A 20,930-nucleotide genomic window follows, 5' to 3' on the forward strand; every position below is an offset into this window, starting at 1 on the left:
CCAGGCAGATAGGTCTGGGTGGGATGGAGCCATGAGCAACCCATCGCAAGAACCTTTCACCTCCAGTTGTTGAGGCTCGAGGGTCTCCAGCTGTTTGAGACCACTCCAGGACTGGTGTCCACCGAGGGTGCCACGCTTGGTGGAGACACCACCAAGGTCTGAGGATAAGGATGAGCTGACGGTCAGGTCCCAGGCTGCGCCCTGCTCCATCTCCTGGTATACACCGGAGAAGTAGTTTTAACCTTTCTGCCTCAGTTTCCCCCTTGGTACGGAGGTGGGAGCATTTTCCTTCCTTGTGTTGGGGTTCAGAGCTGACTGCCCCCGTGGGACCATGTTGTGCCCGCAGCACGGGGAAGGGGCACAGCCATGGGGTGCCCATCACCTGCGGGGTCCCGCAGGGATGTCGAGGGGCAGCACGGCCACCCTGTTGACATGTCCCTTTTGTCACTAGCCCCAGCGCTTCCTCCTTCCAACCCCCTGTCCCCAAATTAACCCGACGGGACCTAATCCAGCGGGACGCACAGGTCCTCCCGCAGCAGCTGGGGGTGTGGGGGGGGGGGGAAGCATGGCCGCATCCTGCCGCTCTCCATCAGCCTTTCCATCGGCCAGGGCAGGAGGGAAAAGAGCTGTTGTGCCTTTAAGCAGCGAGCGAAGCATATGTCAGGCGCGCAGCCCCTGAGTTATCCTGCGTGTCTGTGTGCTGAGTAAGGAATGCGGTTGCATGCCTGACCCGTTAGCTATGAGCCGCCGTGGTGGATGGATCAGCAGGGCTGCTGCTCATGTGCTGAGCTCATTCAGGCTGGAGCGGGAGCCGCACGCGCAGGGAGCCAGCGCAGAGCAGGCAGGGGAAGGGGCAAAGCCGTCCCCCCCCCTAGCCCCACTCCCATCTTTTTAGTTTTTTTTTTTTGTGTGTGTGTTTTTTTTTTTTTCCGAAAACTGGCGCAGGGGGGAGGCTTTCAGTGCTTTGCTGCGGGGGCTGCTTTTTTGGCGAGGTGGCTTCAGGGTTTTTTTTGCCCGCCAGCTGTTGTTTTGCTAGGGCGAGAGGTGCCCCTACGAGCCGCAGCCCAGCTGCCTGGATGCCTGTGGATGTAATGCTCGCCCCGGCCGAGGACCAGTTCTGGACAGACATGCACGAGGGGCAGATGAAGCTGAAAATAAGGGTGCGGAGGATGAAGGAGAGCAGGGACATGCGAGGTTTGTCAGCCGGCCGGCTCCTTTCCTTCCGATGGGGACGGAGGGGGAAGAGGGGGGACACGCAGCCTGTCCCTGCTTCACCCGGGGGACGGAGAGTGGCCGACGGGGAGCGGAGCGCGATGGCTGGCCATACAAAGAGAGCAGGCGGCCGGCGAGCAGGGAGATGGAGGCGATCGGCGAGCGTTCGGAGGGGGCGAGAGCACGCACTTCCAGCCACGGGCGATGGGCAGGAGCCATTTGGGAGGCAGCTGGAGGCGAGCAGGATGCGGGCGCCACGTCCGGGCGCTGCGCGGTGCTGCTCCGCGGGCACCGGGGCAGGCTCTGTCCCGCGGCACCTCCTCGGCAGGGCTCACCAAGGGTGCTGCATCCTCATCCCCGGAGGAGGGCACCGGTGCGAGGGGAGCGCGCGGGGACGAGGATGGGCGAGGGCAGAGAGGTGTGCGAGGAGCAATTGAATAAAACAGCGCTGCGGCGCTGCGGCTGCCCAACGGAGCCATTTCGCTTCACTAGCGCGATTGCTGCATGCCCGGCTGCAGAGGGATTGCTTTCGGAGACGGGCTCGGCAACATTTTGCAGTGCCAGGGTGAAGGGCAAGCGGAAGAAGGAGATATTAACTGGAGCGGCTTAAAAATACGCCGAGCCTGGGATGACCTAGATTACCGAATGGTTGAATCAAGAAACTTCCCCTCCATCACCACTTAAAATGGGAGCCTGCTAAAAGTGCTTGACAGGTTTTTGTGGCACGAACCACATAACCCAGTGATGGTGTCATTAGTAATAAGTCACTCCTGGAAATGACACGTTTTCCTTTACTTAGAACGAGTAAGGCTGGTCCAAAGCAGACACAGTCACCGGAGGAAAATCAAGCCCAGCAGCTCTGGGAGCGTGTCTGTGTTTGTGTGGGTGGAGGGCTTCCTTTCTGCCTTTCTGCCATTTTTCCTTTTTTTTAAGGAAGTTCTCCACTCGTTTGGGAGCAAGGAGAGGGACAGGCAGTGGGAGCGGGCAGGGTGGGGGTCTGGGACCGGTCTGTGAGGTCACCCCAAAGCTGCTGGGGGTGACGCTTCAGGAAATGGGGAATTCACGTGAATCAGGAACAGGGCTGATTCATCGGCTCTCTCATCCCAACCGCTTGGGGAAAAAAAAAAAAGAAAAAAAAAAAAAAGGAAAAAGAAAGAAGGAGCTGGCAATGGGGGTGATGAAATTCGGTGCCAAATGAAGGGAGGGTGAAAGCAGAGCCCAGGCACAAAGGCTGAGCAGGATGGAGAGGAGGAAGCAGGGGGATGCAGTGTGAGCAGGGAGATGGATGAGCAGGGGGTGTCTCCCTCCATTGCATGGAGTTGGGTGGAAGCAGAAAAAGCTGGAGAGGGCCCTTGCTCATGGCTGGCTGGAGTAGACATAGGGGGACGTTGCAGAATTTGGCTTAGCAGTGATTAGTGCAGAAAGCCTGCTTTGCACTGACGGAGCGTGTAACAGGGAGGTAGTTTATCCCTTGCTGCAGCCAGGAGAGCATCAGCCAGGAGAGGGCGAGTTGACCAGGCTGCAGAACACCGGGATTTCACCCGGTGGGACCGCACTGGGCATCGCCAGTGGGGGAAACAGCAAGACGACAGCAGAGGGAAAACTCAGTATTTCCTAAGCATTGGGAAGCTCTGAGAAAACCCAGGAGCTTCCTGGAGTGCGGTGAGTAAGGGTGACAGTAAGCAGCATTGCATCATGCCGCCGGCGTGAGCAGGCTCCCACCCAGCATGAGAGGCAGGGAGCCGGCGTTTTGCAGAGAGGGATTTTCCCATCAGCTCTGGGGATGACGTGTGCAGTGCCTGGCCCCGCCACCACCCTTCCTTCCATTTAACCTGCCGCCAAGATGCCGGGCACAACGCGGTCAAGGGCTGGGGTTCTGCATTCCCCCCCCCAGTCCTCATCATCCCCTGCCATGCTTCGGTCCAATGAGGCACGTTAATGCATCACTTTAGGTGTACGTCCTCGCCTTCAGGAGCAGTCACAGCAGCTGAACAAAAACCACGGAGGAGAGCAGCCACCTCCGTGTCGCTCCAGAAATCCTTAATGCCCCCAGCTCTTGGAAACCCTCTCCAGAAGCCCCCTGCCCACCTCTGGGGCTGCTCAGCAGCTTAGCAGCCCGGCTGCCGAGCCGGCACGGCCGGGGGGGAGCCGGCGCCGCTGGAGCAGCCGAGACGCGTGCTGGCTCGCGTGCCCGCTGCCCCTCGCCACGTGCCGCCCTGGCAGCGGCTGCCAGCCACCGCAGGCATTTTAATGAGAGCCGGGCAGAGGCCAGCCTCTCTCAGCCTCCTCTCAGGAGGTTTAAGGGGGACAAGCTGGCGGGGGGGGGGGGGGGTGGTGGCTCCAGCATGGGGATGGCAGCATCCCTGGACTTGCTGGGTTTTTATCTGGCAGGCTCTTGGGGCTGTGCCAGGCTGCTGAGAAAGCTCCAGCACCTGCCCGGAAAGCCTCACGCAGCTTCTTAACACCCGTTGAGGGAACAACGAGGGTGGGCTATAAAGCACCTCTTTAATGGGTTTTGCAGCTCTGGCTGTGCCTGCTTCCCTCCTCCTTGCTGATGAAGGCTGGTGGCACAGCAGGGTGACGTGTCACCTCTCCCCCTTCCTTATGGGGAGCCTTCAGGCTGGCCGTGCGCACGGGAGGCTGGTGGCAAGGACATGTCCCAGAGGCTCAGTGGGGCACTGCACATGCAGAGCTTGCTCTCTGAGAGGTATTGAGAAGACTTGTGGGGCTGGGGACACTCCATGGGGCTGGGGACACTCCGTGGGGCTGGGCACCTGCAGGTGAGGGGCAATGTCTGTGGCGTTGCCCATTACATGAGCTGGATATCCCCAGAGACCACCAGAAGGTGACAGCCAAGGCAGCGGAGGGGTCCCCAGTGCCTCTCCCACCTTCTGGTCACATTCCATGTCCCAGGCAGGTCCCCAACAAATCCGGTTTCATCACTGACGTGCCCTGGGGGGAGCCTGGTGAAGGGGAGGATGGAAGTGGGAAGATGGGGTTTTCCCCCTCCTCTGTTTGCCACCAGGGACCACCTCATCCCCAGGGCTGTGCAGAGCAAGGCTGGGGGTGATGCTGCTAAGGGTTATTTCTCCAGGGGCTTTGCTGAATGAGCCCCCAAAATTTGGGGGGTTGTTTTCATCCCCCAGCCTTCCCCAGCACCTGCCTAATGCTGTTTTTTGGCTCCTTCCTTCATCTCCAGCAGGAGCATCTGCACCCAGACATCTCCCACTTGTCCTATTGTCCCTATCCCTCACCTCCACCTGACACGTGTGACTGTAGGAGACACAGAAATGCCGAGTTTTGCCAAGAAAACACTGTTTTCTTTTGCTGGGAATTGTTTTCGAAGCCCTGAGGAGCCACCAGCAGCCTGTGTGTCCGTGCTGCACTGGAAGCAGCTCCTCACCAGCAAGCCAGGCTGGAGGGGAGCATCAGGAAGGTACTGGAGACCCTTAAGCACCCACTTCACCTCTGGAAATCCTTCCTGAGCCTAATTCCCAACGTGCCCAGAGAAAGGAAGACCTCTGGGCGCTGCTGCTCTCTCCGAACAAAGCCGTGGCCCAGGCTATGGAGGGGAAAGCCCAGGTATCGGTGGGAGCCCTGCCAGGGACACTCACCGCCTTTGGGATTGTTTGGGAGAGCTGCTTCGCTTTCTAAAAATGCGAGGCATGCTGGAGCAGCCGGCGCGGGTGGGGTGAGAGCCGCGGCGAGGTTGGACCGGCGGCAGGCGCCTGACTCTAGGGTTTCCCCCAAGCAGCTGCCAGCAGCGGGGTGGTGAGCGTGGGGGAAATGAGGACAGGAGGGACGGGGGCAGGGCCCGGGGAGGTTTGCTTGGGGCCAGCAAGCCCCTGTGCCCCTGCTGGTGCTTCCCTGGGCAGAGGCGGGCGAGGGGGAGACGGCGACGCCAGCAAGCGGCAGCATGTCCTGGCCTGCTGCAGCTATGATGTCACCCCACTCCTGGCTTTGGAAGAGGGATTTGAAGCCGTAGGCAGCCCCAGGCAGCTCTTGATGGGTATGAATGAGGGCGAGAGGCTGGGGAACAGAGGAGGCACCGTTCTCAGGCTGTACGTGCACCCCGCTCCCCATGAGCACGTTGGATTTCTTTTCCAAACCCTCCACGTTGTTGTGTGCAAGTCAAATGTGCATCCCATTAGACCCCTTCCCCACCATGCAAACCTTCCTGCCCCTGCTTCCCCATCCTGCAGTCTGCCCCAGCAGCTCCACGTGTGGCAGCTCGAGCTGGGATGTCACCCAAATGTGTGTGGGGTGGTGATTTACACTCCTTGGCCACGGGGACGCGGCACAGGGGCGAGCGGTAACCGGAGCTGCACTGCACCTGCGCTGGGCCTCCTTCCTTTGCTCTGATTTAATGCCTCAATTGAGAGGTGATGTCATTTCGGAGGGAGCCAGGGAAAAGGAAGTGCTGGAGAAGATGATAAGGTGCTTTAACTCTTTGCCGCCTGGCTGGGCCAGGTTCGGATGCTGCGGCTGGTGTTAGCCACCAGGAAGACGTAAGCGAGGGAGGAAGAGGTCGGTTGGAGGACATCTTCTCCTGGGGCTGACACAGGAGCTGCTCCCCTGGAGGAGGCTGTGGCTTGCAAGATGCAAAGAGATTGTGATGGAGGATGGCATGAGCATGATTTCGTACACTGCTCTGGCCTCTCCATCACCTTCACCTCCCAAATGTGGCGGGTAGGTTGTCTGCAGGGCCAGACCCTGCCCGAGCCTGGGCGCCACAGCAGCAGCCAGGGAGGTGCTCCAGGAGGGTCAGCAGAAATGCTGCAAGGGCCTGGAGAAGGTAAACTGAGTGTGCCAAGGCTCATCTGTCTCCAAGGGGAGAGACTGAATGGAAAGGTCGTTAGTGAAGGCTTGTTAAAAGGTCTTGTTCAGCTGCAGAGATGGGCAGGGATTCCTGTGGTGCTGGATCCTGAGGCTGGGACTTTCAGAAGGATCTCACAGAGGTATCCAGGTCCCTATAACAGTTGAAGGCAGTCAAACCCCAAAGTCTTCTCTGGCCTCTGTCCAGCTGCATCTACTCACCTGTGTGACAGGGAAAACCTCTGGGGAGGCTGCCTGGGCTGATACAACCCAGGTGCTCTCCATTGCACCAAGCTGCCACCCACTGCTTGGTGTAGTACATTGGGTGAGTCTTGCTGTCACGTTCAGTAAGGTCAGACCATGAAAAACGACAAGGAAATCTGTTCAAGAAAAATTAAATTTCTCCCCTTCTGGCAAAACCTACGCCGCGTCCCCCTCTCCGTTTTTTCAGGCTTCCTTTTCTAATTAGCGCCACTGTACAAAGCAGGCCAGCATTTGGCCATTAGAAAGGCAGGAAATCTGTGAGCGGTGTCGCTGCCAGATTGCGTGAGGGTGATATTCCCAGCTCGAGTGCAATGGCCTGCAGGTCCCCATGTGGTGGTCTGCTCAGAAGTCCCAGGCTTGGGCTTGCTCAGCACAAGCTCAGCAAGTCATCCTGTCTTGGTGGGTTTTGCTATCCAAAAGTGATCCTCATTGTCCTCAAGGACTTTCTGTCTTTGTCATTTGTCTGGATGAAGTCATGAAGAGCAGGAGGTGGTACAAGACAGCCTCAAGTTGCACCAGGGGAGGTTTTAATGGGGCATGAGGAAGAAATTTTTCATGGAGAGGTTCGCCAAGCATTGGAATGGAGTGCCTATCAAAGTGGTGGAGTCCCCAGGGTAATGATGGTTGTTGGCTTTTTGCTCTGCAAAGCTCTGCTCTCGTTGTAAGGGATTATCACCATTTCACCCCCAGCCCTCTGGGTGCAGGTCCTGATGGTCCCAGCCTGGCTGCTGCAAGCTCAATGTCCCTGTTTTCTCTGCAGGAGGCTTTGCCACCTTCTCGTCCTGCTTCCCGGGGCTCTGCGAGGGGAAGCCCGCTGCCATCCTGCCGATGAGCATCTCCCAGCCGTGCTTGCCCGTGGCCAATGTCGGCCCCACGCGCATCCTGCCGCATCTCTACCTGGGCTCCCAGAAGGACGTCCTGAACAAGGTACAGCCCCACTGAGGGGACACATCTGGGAGAGGGCTCTGTTCGGGGACCCAAAAGTGGGCAACGTTTGGCCACGGGGAGAGAGAAGAACAGAGGGACGCTGCCCTTTTAACAGTGCTGGAAGGGCAGCGCTGTGATGGCATGGCAGGGAAGGAATTTTGTTTAGAGGAAAAATAGTAACAGTGAGAAGAAAGGAGAAATCATAGTTAAAATGCCACTGGGCACCTACTGCAGGCAGGAGGGAGCCAGGCAGGCGTCCTCACCCCAGGCAGGAGCAGGGAGAGGGACCGGGGCAATGGAGGGGGGTGGAAAGAGAAAGGAAGGAGAGAGAAATCATATACAGGGAGCAGAAGGAAATGAAAGAGAAAAATGCCAAGAATGTGAGCCTGGGAGCTGGGCTGGCTCCATCGAGCTGAGGTTGGGCTCTTCAGAGCCTGCTGGGGACGGCCCCACCGCGAGCTGGGGCGGGCAGGGACTGGCCACCAGAGAGCTGCAGCCGAAATATCCTGAGGAGCCAACGTTAGGCAAGAAAATTGATGGTTTCCTTTCCTCCCCAACTCCTCAGAGGGTTCTGTTCATCTTTTGGAGCCGTGTTTTCTGCCAGCTTGGCAGTGAGGTGGCCAGAAGATGCTCCGTCAATAGGCAGCAGAGCAGGGTCAAGTGCAGATGGTGACATGGGCGACGCTTCTCCTCTCCAGCATGTCGCAAGGCAGAGGTCCCAGGTGGCAGCTCCACGCACTCCCCTGACGTGTGGAAGGACTCCTTCATCCCCATATTTCTTTCCTCCTCCTGTTTAATTCTGGGTCTTCCCTGAAGTAGTGCAGGCCAGGCAGCTGGCACAGATTTTTATGTGCAATCTGACCTTGGTTATACAGATGATAAGTGATCTGATGGGAAGGGGGAGGACAGCTATGAATTTTCTGTCAGCAACACATACAGGCAAAGCTGGCGTTGCCCCAGGAGGGAAGGAACTGAGTTTGGTGTGGGTGCAGCACCCCACAAGTCAGTTCCCTGAGGGGTGGTCCGTGGGTCACCCCCTCCTTGCAATTTTTTGTCTGATCCTCATTATCTAACATCTCGCCTGTGCCATGGCATTTTATTGAGTCAAAAACAAGGGAAGTGATGGTGGCCATTGAGTGGTTGAAGCAGAAAAGTCACAGAAAACGGGTCTGGGTTCACTCCAGAGTCAGAAAGAGGGAAAAGTCAGTTCCTCCTGTGAACCAGAGAAGAGCGTGTGTTCTGAGTTATCGGTGGCTAGAGCCTGAAGTCAGTGGTTTATGTGAGCCTCTTCTGAGCCGAATTCAGCATGAGTTAGTGAAGAACTGTGAACATCTAGCAAACCTGTGAGAACTCCCGATATGTTTCTGTACGGGTCAAGAGCAAAGAAATGGGTCAACATTTGTTAACATAGGGTGCCACCGATAACTCACCCCACTCTGCTGGTGAGGTGCCTCCTCTCTCTCTGAACTGATACTTCCTGAGCTTTCAGTGAGAGTTTTCATTGGTTCTTTCTCTCATACTGGGGTGCTTGGGCTTTCCCCTCCAGGACCCTCTTCCAAGGCTCTTTGGTCATGCCAATGGGCCAAAGTAAAGATCTACTGAGTTTCATCTAAATGGGCACTGAGTGTCATCTAAATGGGCACATCCTTCTTATCCAGTCTGTGCTGAGCATCAGCCAGGTAGCATCAACGGGCTGATGCTGCTTCAGGTAGGCCAAGAAGCAGCAGGAGACACAGGGGAAAAAATATTGGGATGGGTAACAGCAGGGAGTGTGTGGAGAGACAGATATGCAGCACTCTGTGGCAGCTGAACTCAGCCAATTGTTCAATCCCCTCTTTCTCACCAGGACCTGATGACGCAGAACGGGATAAGCTATGTCCTCAATGCCAGCAACTCCTGTCCCAAGCCAGACTTCATCTGTGATAGTCACTTCATGCGCATTCCTGTCAATGACAACTACTGTGAGAAGCTGCTTCCCTGGCTGGACAAATCCATTGAATTCATTGGTGAGCTTTCATTATAATGCTTACAGACCCTTCAGTTGGCCCTCAAAACCTGGGCTTTTCTTCCGGCCTCCTCCACGGTCTTATTCCCAGCAACCCTTGTCCTTTCACACACGGGGGGTTGAGAGCTGGGAAGAGAGGCTAGAGCCATTTTGCTCACCCCATCAACACTTTTCTCTCTGTTTCCTCTGCCTTGCTCCAGACAAGGCCAAGGTGTCGAGCTGCCAGGTGATTGTGCACTGCTTGGCAGGGATCTCCCGGTCAGCCACCATTGCCATCGCCTACATCATGAAGACCATGGGTATGTCGTCAGACGATGCTTACAGGTGAGCGTTCCCTGGAGGACGGGGAGGGGTTGTGCTGGTGTGCTTCAGCCCAGGGAAGGAAAGCCATCTCAGCCCAGAAGAAGAGGGTGGGAGCTCCCTGATGTTTTGTCTTGCCTTGGCTGTGTCTTGGTGAAACCAAACCAAACCTTCCCTTCACATAGTGCATGCATGGGGGAAGGTTGGGAGCAGTAAAATGAGGTGGGGAGGAGTAAAACCCCCAGAGTCTGAGCGGTGCCAGCTTTACGCTAGATCATCCCGAGGCCCAAGGGCTAAAGGTTCCCCAAAAGTCCTTTCTTCGGGGGGTCTGGTAGAAGGTCCTGGATGATGCCCCAAAGAGACCGAGAGGGTAGGGGTGACCCGCTGAAGGACCAAACACCAACCAGGGTTGTCTGCACCTCTTGGCAGGTTCGTTAAGGACCGCCGCCCATCGATCTCACCCAACTTTAACTTCCTGGGCCAGCTCCTGGAGTACGAGAGGAGCCTGAAGCTCCTCAAGGCCCTGAAAGCCCAGGGTGACCGGGGCGAGGGAGAGACTCTGCAGGACCCAGCCGAGGTGTCCGAGGGCGGCAGGCACCCCGCACCGTCTACCTCAGAGAAGGTCGAGGAGGCACCAAGAAGCACAACCTCCGCACCCCCACCCAGTGACCCTGAGAGGCAAGGTGGGCCTCCCAAGATCTTGTCGCCCACAGCGCTGCAGCAGGGACTCAACGGCTTGCACCTCTCCTCGGAGCGCATCCAGGACACCAACCGCCTGAAACGCTCCTTCTCCCTGGACATCAAATCCGCCTACTCCCCTGGCCTGCGGCAGGACCCCCCGGGCCCTCCCAGCACCGGGGAGGCCCCCAAGCTCTGCAAGCTGGACAGCCCCTCGGGGCCAAACGGCCAGTTCTCCCCGGTGCCCGACAGCCCCGACCGGCCCAGCGGGCCCGACCTCCTGCTGGAGGCCAAGGTGAGGCAGCGGCGCAAACACCGGCACACGGCGGGCTCGCCGGCCCACGGGCTCAGCCTCAACGTCGGCACGGCCCGCAAGAGCCCTGGGACAGAGGACAGCCTCCAGCAGCCGCCGAGGCTCAGCCTTCCTGGCCCACCGCCATCCTCCAACGGCTCCTGGGGGGGCGTCCACCTGGAGTCCCCCAGCACCCCGTCCTCCGAGGGAGGCTGGTACTTTGGCACGGACTCAGCCGGTGGTGGCGGCGGTGGTGGCGGCGGTAGCACCAGCGGTGGGACGTTGTTCACCGGCGCCAGCCCATATCCCCCGTTCGGGTGCAATGGGGTGCCGGGGGGCTGCGAGATCAGACTGAGGGACAAGCAGCGGGCAGAGGCGCGGGACGGGAGGCACAGCTGGCACGAGGAGGCCGGTGCTGAGAAGCAGTTCAAGAGGAGGAGCTGCCAGATGGAGTTCGAGGAGACCATGTCCGAGGGCAGGTCCCGGGAAGAGCTGGGCAAAATAGGCAAACAGTCAAGCTTTTCGGGCAGCATGGAGATCATCGAGGTGTCCTGACACCCATCACGGGTGCTTGGAGAGCAACGGGGGGGGGGGGATATTTAAGATGGGGAGAGATGTGGGAAGGGCGGGTGGGGAGTATTTATACCCGTGTGTGCATTTTCGGGAGCGCACATGCCAAAACGAAAGCAAAGAGGAATGAATCCACAGTCAGGAAACATCATGGTGAATGCTTAGTGTCCCCCCCATGCCCATCCTGGTCCCTCTCCCCTGCCCCAGCCCCTGGGGACATCACCCTGGGCTTTTGCACATGGAGCGGTGACAGGAGAGCAGCCCTCAGAGCCCCGTGCTCAAATTTGGGGTGTAAAATTCAAGAGGGAAGGGGCAGGAATTACAATTTGGGGTCTGGAGGGTGAGCAGAGCCTGCTCCTGACTTGGGGGGGGGACGTGGTCCCATGGGGACAGGGCACAGCACCGCTCCGTCGAGGTGGGGAAGGGGCACCCCAGCCACCCCCTCCCTGCACCCCGGTGCACTAAGCATGCGCCCCCGTGTTTCTCTGGCTGAGTATCCTAAAGATGCTGCACTAGAGCAGCCCTATACATATATAAATATATATTATATATAATATAAAGAAAACACACACACACACACAAAGAAAAAAAAAGGTAAATGGTTTTACTGCGATTTTTATTGAGACGTAAATAATATTTCAATTTTTTTGTTTTGTTTTTAATTTATTGAAGCTGTTTCATTCTGGCAATGATTTGCAGACAATGTGGGGCGGTACTTTCAGCTCTATTTTTACTGTGTATGGTATTTAAATCTGAAATACGAGTTTCTAAGCAATATCTGAGGCCTGTGGCTCCTTCTATAGCTCATGTCGACGACAAAGATTTTCCCCCATTCCCTCTGGGTGCAGCGAAAAGGGGACAGAAAACTCTTCTGAGCACTTTTTCTAGAAATGAACAAGTGAACAAGCAAGCCGTAAAATCTTCTTGCAACACAAACTGAGCCAGAAAATGTCCCTTTCTGGAAGCTGCTGCTGCTTCTTCCCCTCTCCTTAGTCCCTGTTTGCTTCTCCCCATCCCCATCCCGGCCATCGTTCCCATCCCAGACATCGTTCCCATCCTGACCATCGTCCCCATCCCAGCCATCGTCCCCATCCCAGCTGCCACCCCCTTCCCTCCCCTGGGCTGCCCTTCCTGGCAGGAGAGGAAGAGGAGGGAGTCACCCGAAATGGAGGGAAGGGCACTGGGCATCCCTGGGGATGCACGGGGAAGGGGAAGGCATCCAATGCCACCGCAGCATCAGGAGGGGAGGTCACTGATGGTTGGGATTTCATGGTGGGGGTGTTTTGCCTGCTGTCCCCAGCCCTGAAACTCCTGGGCTGAGTTTTTCTCGGGGAATGTGTTTGCGGGTGCTTCCCCCCTTCCCAGCTGCCCATACCCGTGGGGAGCCAAGCCCTTGCCCCTCCAAAGCCCGACTTCAGGCTTGCTGAGAAGCTGCTTTCTGGAGCTGTAGGCACTGAGCTGCCTCTGCTGCAAAGCACATCTCTCCCTGTGGCTGTCTTTGCTTTCTCCCTTGTCTCACGCTAGTTTGCAAAGCTAATACCTCAGGGGTCTCCGTTTGTGCGTGTCCATGTCCTGTGTCATCCTTTGAGCAATTTTTCTTTTCTGCATCCACACAGTTTTTTTCTCCCTTCCCCTGGTTCCTCCTCTCGTTGTTCATTTCTCTCTCTAGATCAAGCTACACATGACAAAAACAAGCAATCTCAGGTTTAAAAGTGAACACAGCCCAGAAGCGCACGGGGCTGCAATGACGTGCAGAGGGGCAGCTCGCTCCAGCTGTCTGCTCCCCGACCTCCTCTGCCTCTGTGTGCATGTCCACAGCTGAGGTGAGCCTCCCTGGAGGCTCCTTGCTGTCCTCGGCTTGGCTTTATTTTTCCTGTTTTTTCAATGGGGCTGTGCTGGGGAGCCCCTATGTGCTCCCGCCTGGTCCCCCGAGCTCCCTTGAGAGCACACCACCATCCATCATTGACTCCAGCAAACGCCTCAAACCAGCTCAGTCTTGCTGACCTGAACCATGGAGTAAGTAGAAAGAGCGTTCCTCCTCCCGGCCGTGTGGCCACAAGTTAGCCTGATGGCTTGAGAGAATGACGATGCTGGAAAGGTAGTGCCAGGGCTTTTCAGCCTTCGCCTGCTCAGTTTTCAGCCCCTCACACCCTGCTAGTTGTTGCCTGCTCTGCCAACCTCATCCTGATGACAACCTCATCAACCTCATTTACAATCTACCCTTTCTGCCCGTCATTTGTGCTGTGTTCTCATTGGAACTTAAAAAATTTCTCCCTCCTGGCCACAAAAGGTACATGAAGTCATTCTCTGCCCATCACCTCCTGCTGCCCTGGGTGGTGGCACCTCTTCCCAAGCACAGCGGGGCTGTTGCTCGCTGCTCTGCATCGCCCAGTTCCTGCCCATCCTGTGGTCCTTGAGGGTCAGTACCAGCTCAGGTCAGACAAATTGTTGGCAGGAATCCGTTAGGTGGAGCTTTGGCCGGTGAAGGGAGGAGTAAGGGACTTCTCAAGTGATTTAATAGGAAAAGGAGGACAGGTTGGCACGGCCAGGTGGGAGGATGACAGGAGGCAGCAGCAACTCATCCCGTTAGCAGACTTGGTGTGCTACAGGAGCAAAAAAGCAGCTGGACTAAGTCAAGGAGGAAGGGGAGAGTGCTGTAGATGAGACACTGAATGTCTGCAAAGAAGCAGATATGTGATTCGCGTTTTGTCATCTCCACCCTGCCGTACCCCTGGATGCTCCTCAGCTGCGTTTGAGGCTTTAGGCACTGTGGGCTGCTCTCTCCTCAGAAACCAGAGCACAGAGAAACCTTTTAAGACTCATAGATAGATCATAGCTGCCAGGAGACATTCACCACCCACCTCTGCAGCCTTCCTTTGACGTATTTCATATTCATTCTTCCCCTTGATGCTGGGTGTGTGCGCCAGAAGCCCTCTCATGTGCAATATTTTAAGGCTGCATCCAGAAAACACCCCTTGAAGGGGCAGCTCTGCCTGATCGTCTAGTGCCAGTGCTGACCCAAAGCCATGAGGGTCACCAAGGGGCTTGCAATTAACTTCAATGTTTTTTTAAATCAGGCTCTGCCTGGTGGACCACTTTGTCCATGAACCAGAGAGTTACTGTGAGGATGGACGTGCGGGCTGGTCGCCCGCCCCATCATCTTGTGGCCAAGCCTTTTTACGGGCGCTCCACCCCGATCCGATGAGGGTGGATGCTCTTGCGGTGGCAGGAGTGAGGGCAGAGGAGAGGAAAGGTCCCTCCGGACCAACCCTCAGCTTTCCTTTAGGCTAGGAGGGACATGGCTCCCTTCCCTCCAGCCCCAGCCTGCCCCCGGGGCTGAGCTCCATGGCAGGACCCTTCCCACCCGCAGCTTGAAGGCTGAGCACAGATGGAAGGAGGGCAGAGACCAGGTCGGCAACACCGAGCCAGAGGCTTGGGTTGGAGCAGGCTCGTCCCTAGCCTCGGCAGCAGTGTCCCCAGCCCCTGCTGCCTTCCCAGCCCTTCTCTTTTTTTCTTTGGACCTTCATCCCCGTTACGTCTGCCCCTTAGGAGACTGTGCCCCACAGAACCCCCTCCCGCTGTCCTGTTCCCCCTACCACTCTTAATACTAATGATAATAAGCTATCAGTGTTGTCATTGCAATCTATGAATGATAGATTTGAGTATTTATGATTATTATTATGATTATTACGGTTATGATTCTGTACTTTTTTGCTTCTTACTCTTTGTATGTTGCTCCTTGTTTCTCTGTTGTGAATAAACGCAAGGCCCCATCACACCTTCTCTCTGCTCCCAAGCCAGAGGAGGCAAACGCTGCCCCGACAGACCCTCGTCGGAGGGTTTGGAGCAGGATGCGTCCCAAGGGTATACAGACACCCAAACCCAGGGCAGACCCATTCTCTTAACTCTTCCCTTCCCTCCCGCGGCTCCTCTCCCCCACTCTGCTGCCTGTCTGCAAGGGGCAGGAACCCGCCGGCACCAAGGACGGGGAGTTACCTGGTGAAATGGTTCAAGTGTTAGCTTCGAGGAGCATCCAGCTCACCGAGGCAGCTCCCTCCAGCTCGTGGTCCTCTCGCCTTCTTCTCTGGCTGCACCTCAAGGCTGCAGCTTCACCCGGAGGGGTGCGGGGTGTGGGTCAGAGGGTTTGCCAAGGCCCCGCTCAGCTCTGGTGCTCTGTCCCAGCAAGGTGCCCTGGGTCTTTCTGTCTCAAGTGGCCTCCCTCCGCCTGGGACTGATAAACCAGGGTGCCGCAAGCAGGCAGAGCCCAGTCCTTGTTTTTTTATCCCCATCCTTACACAGCTTAGAAATTTTGGGGTGACTGGAAGGGGAACATTGTGCCAGGAGGAGACATGAGGGGAAGGGAAGAGGAACCCCGTCTGCACCACGGTGTGAAACACGCCCTGTACCATGCGCCCCGGGAGGGTCAGCCTAGTCCCAGGGGCTTAACGCTGCCCTTCCCCAGGAGCCCAGACACCGTCTGCTGCCTCCGTCGCGACTTCGCCTCGTCGTGGGCTGGGCTCCTTCCCATCACCCCGTGCTGGACTCATCCCTGGGGCTGCTCCAAGACCATGCCAGAGCTCAGGTCTCGCCCCACTCTCCGGATCCCATGGGGAACCCCTGGGGTCCCGCTCCGGTGTCACCGTTCCTACCTCACCCGCGCTCGGGGTGGACGGGGAGGGAGCAGGAAGGTGCCCCTGCGGCTTAGCTCCCGCCAGCATCCCCACAGGATCGGGCCCTTCCCCAGAGAGCACAGCATGGGGACGGGGTCTGCATCCACTGCGGGGGTCCTGAGCAGGGAAGAGATGCTCTGGCCACCAGCCACACCACGTTCCCTCCGCCACTGTTGGTGTGACCAAAGGTGGCTCCGTTCTTCCCCCTCGGACCCAGAGAGACACCCAGCCCCTGCTCCCTCTTTATTTATTTCCAGCAGCTGCTAGCAGCAGGGCTTTTCTACCCTCTCTTTCTTTTCCTTTCTTTTTGTATTTTGGAACAGCGTGTTGTAATAAATACCCAAATAGGTGTTTTAACAGCTGGTGTCGGCCTTGGTTTATGGGGGGGCTTTTTGGGATGGGGTTGGAGGGTCCTGTTTTGGGGAGGGCGAGAGATTTTTGGCTGCATCCACCAGACCCGGTGGAGAGCTGGACACACAGCCAGACCCACACGTATTTATAGGGCCCCATGGCTGGAGCTGGATTAATTCGAAGCAGAAATAAGCGTCACGGCTGAGCGAGCAGGGGGATAAAAACTAATTGGGGCGTTTGTGGACCCACAGACAGGCGAACAACCAGGCTGAGGGTGTATAATGGTCCGTGGCTCCCACCATGCTGGCGGCACCGTTTCAGCAGAGACTCGCAAGAGCGTTTCCTCGCGTCCCCTGCCAGGAGTTTACATTGGAGGGAGGCGAAGCCGTAAGCAGGCTCCCCGCAGTGCTGGCTCCAGAAAGCTGTGGCACTCATTGAGCCACACGATTATTATTATGGAGCACAGAGGGGATACTCAGCCCCCAGCAGATGCCGAGGCTGCACCCCAGCTAGATCCCCTTGCCTCCTACGAACCCACTCCCCTCACCCCGCTGCAGCCGCTGAGCACTTTCCTCCCCCTGCCCCTCCTTGCGGTTTGCACGGCACAAACCATTACTGCAACGAGAAACCCAGGAACGTCCTTTTTCCAGCTCTCGGGCTTTTATTGACTCGGAATGGCTGCCAAGCCTATAAATAAATGTTCCTTGCACTAAATATAGCAGCCACTGGAATAGGGCTGCCGTCTATTTATTTAGCTTGTGGCCTCTTTGAAAGCTCGCCAGCCAGCGCTGCCTCTACCTTCGCTGCGTCCCACCCGGGGCTGCGGCCACCCACTGCGGGGGCATGGCTGAGTCAGCATGGGGAGAAGGGGTCACCCAAAGCCAGTGCTGTCCCCAAAGGTCCCTGCGGCTGGGATGTCCCCAGTGTGGCAGCAGAGGGTGCAGCGGACCCCCTGGCCCTTCCCATAGTGCTGGGGTTAACGGGGTGTTTGCTGGGGCTGAACCACAAGGCGTTTTCATCTCCTGGGAGGACTCAGGACCGCAGATGTGAGGACTGCTTTTGCGCTGCAGACACTGCCCCAGCAGCAGAAGGATGACACTTACCTTGGGATGCGATGATTCCCTTGCAGCCCCATGCCAGCAAAGGGGAAAAAAAACGTCACTCCCTGGAAAGCCACATTTGCTCCTGCAGCAATCCAAGACATTAATAATGCTTAGCACTTAGAGCGAGTTTTGCTAAACATGAGCTAATCCTTACAACACCCATGGGAAGGAGAAAAGTAATTATTGTTGTTGGGCTTGATTTTTCCTTTCCCATGTACCCCTGCAGATGAGGATCGGCTCTACCAGTCCCAGATTGCTCTGCAAATCAGAGGAGGATCACACTCAGCCCAGTTTTTGCAAATAGGAAACCTGGAGCAAAGACGGCAGGCTATTTGCCAGAGGCCACACAAGAAGGCAGTGTGCCTGGGGGAAGTCCCGGCCCCTAATCCCGTCCTGTCAAAGGGTCCTGGTCCCCTTGCAGGTCCTCTCCTGTGGGATGCCAGGGGGATGCTTCGTATGGCTGCTTGCCTTCCTCTCTTCCACAGTGCCACGGCACGAGGCGGTGAGACACCCTGCTCTCAGCGGCAGCAGATGCAGATAACATTCACGATGCACCACGCTGCCTGGTTTTAACCCTGGCAGAGCTGAGACGCTGCCGGGGTCCCTGCTGGGTGCAGAGGGCTTGGGTTCGGTTGGGGAGCCCCAGGTAAGAGTGGAGGTAGGCACCCAAGTGATGGGCATCACCCTACGAGGGTGACTTGCGGGCAGAAAGGGGGAGAGGAGGCAAGACAAGCTTGGGGACAGCATTGAGGTGGACTGCAGAGCCAGGCAGCTTGGGCCAGCGTCCTAGGGAACACCAGCCTGACCGGGAGAGGGGTGCAAGCTGCTTCCCACCACAAACCAAGCAGAAGGCACCCCAGCACGAGGGATGTCCCTGCCATTTGGAGGGGCCATTTTATGGACACAGGTGGCATGGGAGAAAGGAGGGGATGCTAGTGGCAGGCTAGAGCCTGCCTGGCAGGCAGAGCTAGTGGCTCTGCAGTAACAGGGGGTACCCCAAAACTGGAGATGTTTTTCAACGCCTTCATTTTGCTCCCCAGCCACGCTCTTCTCTTTGGCTGAGAGCCCTGCGCTCGGTGTCTGAGTGGAAATACCGTCTGTCAGCGGTACCCAGATGATGTCATTTAGTTTTCCAGGCTTCTGGGCTGAGCCAGCAGCTCGAGCCAGTATGACTGGATGGCCTTTATTTAGCAGGAGCCCAAGCGCAGCCGAGCCTGGGTCTCGGTGGCACCTGGCAGCGGGTTGCACCCTCCACCACGTCTCCACCGCTGATGCAACTCTGGCTGCGGCGGGGATGGCAGAGTGCCCTGAGAAGGTCGCTTTGGGGAGGCTTAGCCTGGGACCAGGGAGCTGGGCGGGTGGCAGGGGGATGCTCTGGGGAGCAGGGGGGGCACCGCTCATCCATGCTGCCCACCGGCCCCGAGACCCGACCTGCAGCAGGGTGGGAGGCGGGATGGGCACCCACCAGGCATTCTTCTCCCCCTTCAGCCGTGCCCTGCCAACCTGCAGGTCCCTCTGGGCAATGTGTGTGACCGAGGAGCTACCAGAGCCCCGGGTGTTTTATTTCCCTTGAGAAACTCCATCGGAGCGTGGCAGCATCCTCATCCCTGCATTTGCCATCTCCAGGCTGGGTTGCCGTAAACAAGCAAGCGGGCTGGCCCTGGGTGCTTTTTAGCTGGAAAGCAAATGGTTTCACCCCTCCTCCTTCCACTAACACCCCCTAACCTGCCTCTTCTCCCTCAGCAGCAGCTCCTGACAGGCGAGTGGCTAAGAATAGCCCTGCTGCTGGCTCCAGGCTGGTGCTGTTTGCTCAGTGACTCAGAGCTGGCCGGGCAGGCACTTACTCAAAGGGCCCCATTACTCATCCGTCTGCATCGCCCCAAGGATGGGGTTTGTGTCTCTCGCTCGCCTCTCCTTTAAAGATGCTTTATTTATTTCTTTTTAATCAAGCTGTCTTCTGCAAAGAGAGGTCATTACCCTGCCATGGATTTACCGCTAAATATGTTTGCCCCGATCCCAAATGCTGCAACCCCCATTTATCATGTTCCCACGCTGATGGCCCCACGGTGTTGCTCCTGCTCAGTGGCCTGCCAGGGGGAAGCTGCGTGGGCAAGAGAAAATGCCTCCCAAAAATCGCATTTTGGGGCATCCATGCTGAATGCTGGCATGGAGCTGGCCGTGCCCAAATCCAGCCAGACCCTTGGATGTTCCCATCCTGCCACAGCCCCCGTTAATTGCAGCCCTCCCTCCTCTCCGCCTCACTGTCCAGGGGATGCTGTTGTGTCTGCAGAACACCTTGGCAAATTACAACAGGCCTCCTCCGCTTCAAACAGTGGCTCCAGTGACCAGAACCGAAAAAGACACCATCTTCCCCATCTGGTTTGCTCCCCGGAGGCGCTCTCTGAGTCACAGCCAGCTGTGCTGGGAACAGAGCTGCATACTGCCCGGCTGGTGTGCGCCTGCCGTGACGTGATGGCCATCATTTTCTTCTCCTGCCGCTGTTTCACCCCCACGGTCTCCACTTTTTTTTTTCTCTCCTCCAGGCTCTAGCCCTCTCCCTACCCTATTGCTTCACGGCATCGCTCTTCCCCCGTTCCACCGTCGGGGCAGGACCTACTGCACCCACTGGCTCCTTGGCATGCGTAATAGGCTGACATTATCTCCCCGGGTCACTCCGCTTTGGAGGATTACCTCACTGAGAAAACAGGCACCGGCATGCACACTCGTGCACACCCATCTCATGCAAACAGACCCACCCGCACGGGAACAGGCAGCAGCACAGGAAGGTGCACCACAGGCCAGGCAATAAAGGGGTGAACCGGACCGGGTGAGGACTTTGTGGCCCCCATGTGCTGATGGCAGGGAGGTGGTGGCACAGGGTGGTGAAGAAAGAGGCTGCTTTAATCCACAGGTGAGAGAGAAGTGCTAAGATCTGCCCCAGCTACAGCCCTATGGCTCCGTGCAGCCCTGTTGGGTGGAGTTTGTGGTCCCCAGCATCCCTCTGCCAGGTGGGCCTGTGCAAGCAGTCTGGCTGGATTCAGGACGGGGTACCTCTCCTCACCGCCCTGCCCTCTGCACAGATGCTAAGAGCCTGATCCTGTGCTGCTAATGTGGGGAGAGCTTCTCCATCCATCCATCCATCCATCCATCCAAAATGAGCTAGCCACCCCGCAAAGCCCTGCACGGGAGAGCTGGGGACTTGTGCCCCGGTGTCCCCAGCTCTGCAGCACCAAGCCCAGCAGCTGGGGACATGGGACAGAGGGAAGCAGGACCCCAGAGCCCTCCGGGACAGCTTTCCCCAGCACCTGCCTCAAAGCTGGGCCCCGAGCGGGGTCCCAGCCGTGCCAGGAGCTGTGTCCTCACCCTGCAGAGCCCCGCAGCCCCGGCAGGGACCAGCCTGCGAGCAGCCTCTAGTGGCAGCTCCTGGCAGCTCTCAGGGTTCGTTAAACCACCAAAATTTTGTCCGTGCAACACCAGGTGATGGGAAAGGAAGTTCACCCTCATTTCGGATCCTCCAGGAGCGCTGCTCAGTGTCTCACTGTGCATGCGTCCCAGCCTGTCCCCTTCATTGTCCCCATGGGGTGGAGGGTCCCCGTTGCCTTCCAGATCCAAGCACCAGGAGCTCAGCAGTCCTCCCTGGCTCAGCCCATCATTTATGGTGTGACCCATAATGCTGCAGCTCTCAGCACCCACAGACCTGACTTCAAGGCTTGGCTTCAGCTTCATGTACATCACAAAGTCAA

The 20,930-nt window shown here is 57.4% G+C and overlaps 1 protein-coding gene across 4 annotated transcripts in view; it reads left to right on the top strand.

The window, feature by feature from the left end:
• Positions 1-14,839, top strand: part of DUSP8 (dual specificity phosphatase 8) — a 39,226-nt gene extending 24,387 nt beyond the window's left edge. For 3 of the 4 annotated variants that reach the window (XM_066997940.1, XM_013191672.3, XM_048066659.2), the window contains 4 exons: positions 7,052-7,218; positions 9,065-9,224; positions 9,424-9,547; positions 9,953-14,839. In XM_066997940.1, the coding sequence (XP_066854041.1) occupies positions 7,052-7,218; positions 9,065-9,224; positions 9,424-9,547; positions 9,953-11,048 (1,547 nt within the window). In that variant the 3' untranslated portion in view covers positions 11,049-14,839. Of the gene's footprint in view, positions 1-629; positions 1,195-7,051; positions 7,219-9,064; positions 9,225-9,423; positions 9,548-9,952 lie in introns of those variants that run through there. The other variant, XM_013191673.3, reaches the window with a different exon arrangement.
• The last annotated feature ends 6,091 nt before the right edge of the window (positions 14,840-20,930 follow it).

The sequence above is a fragment of the Anser cygnoides genome, chromosome 5 (assembly GCF_040182565.1).
Source record: "Anser cygnoides isolate HZ-2024a breed goose chromosome 5, Taihu_goose_T2T_genome, whole genome shotgun sequence".
In the NCBI taxonomy this organism is placed as follows: domain Eukaryota; kingdom Metazoa; phylum Chordata; class Aves; order Anseriformes; family Anatidae; genus Anser; species Anser cygnoides.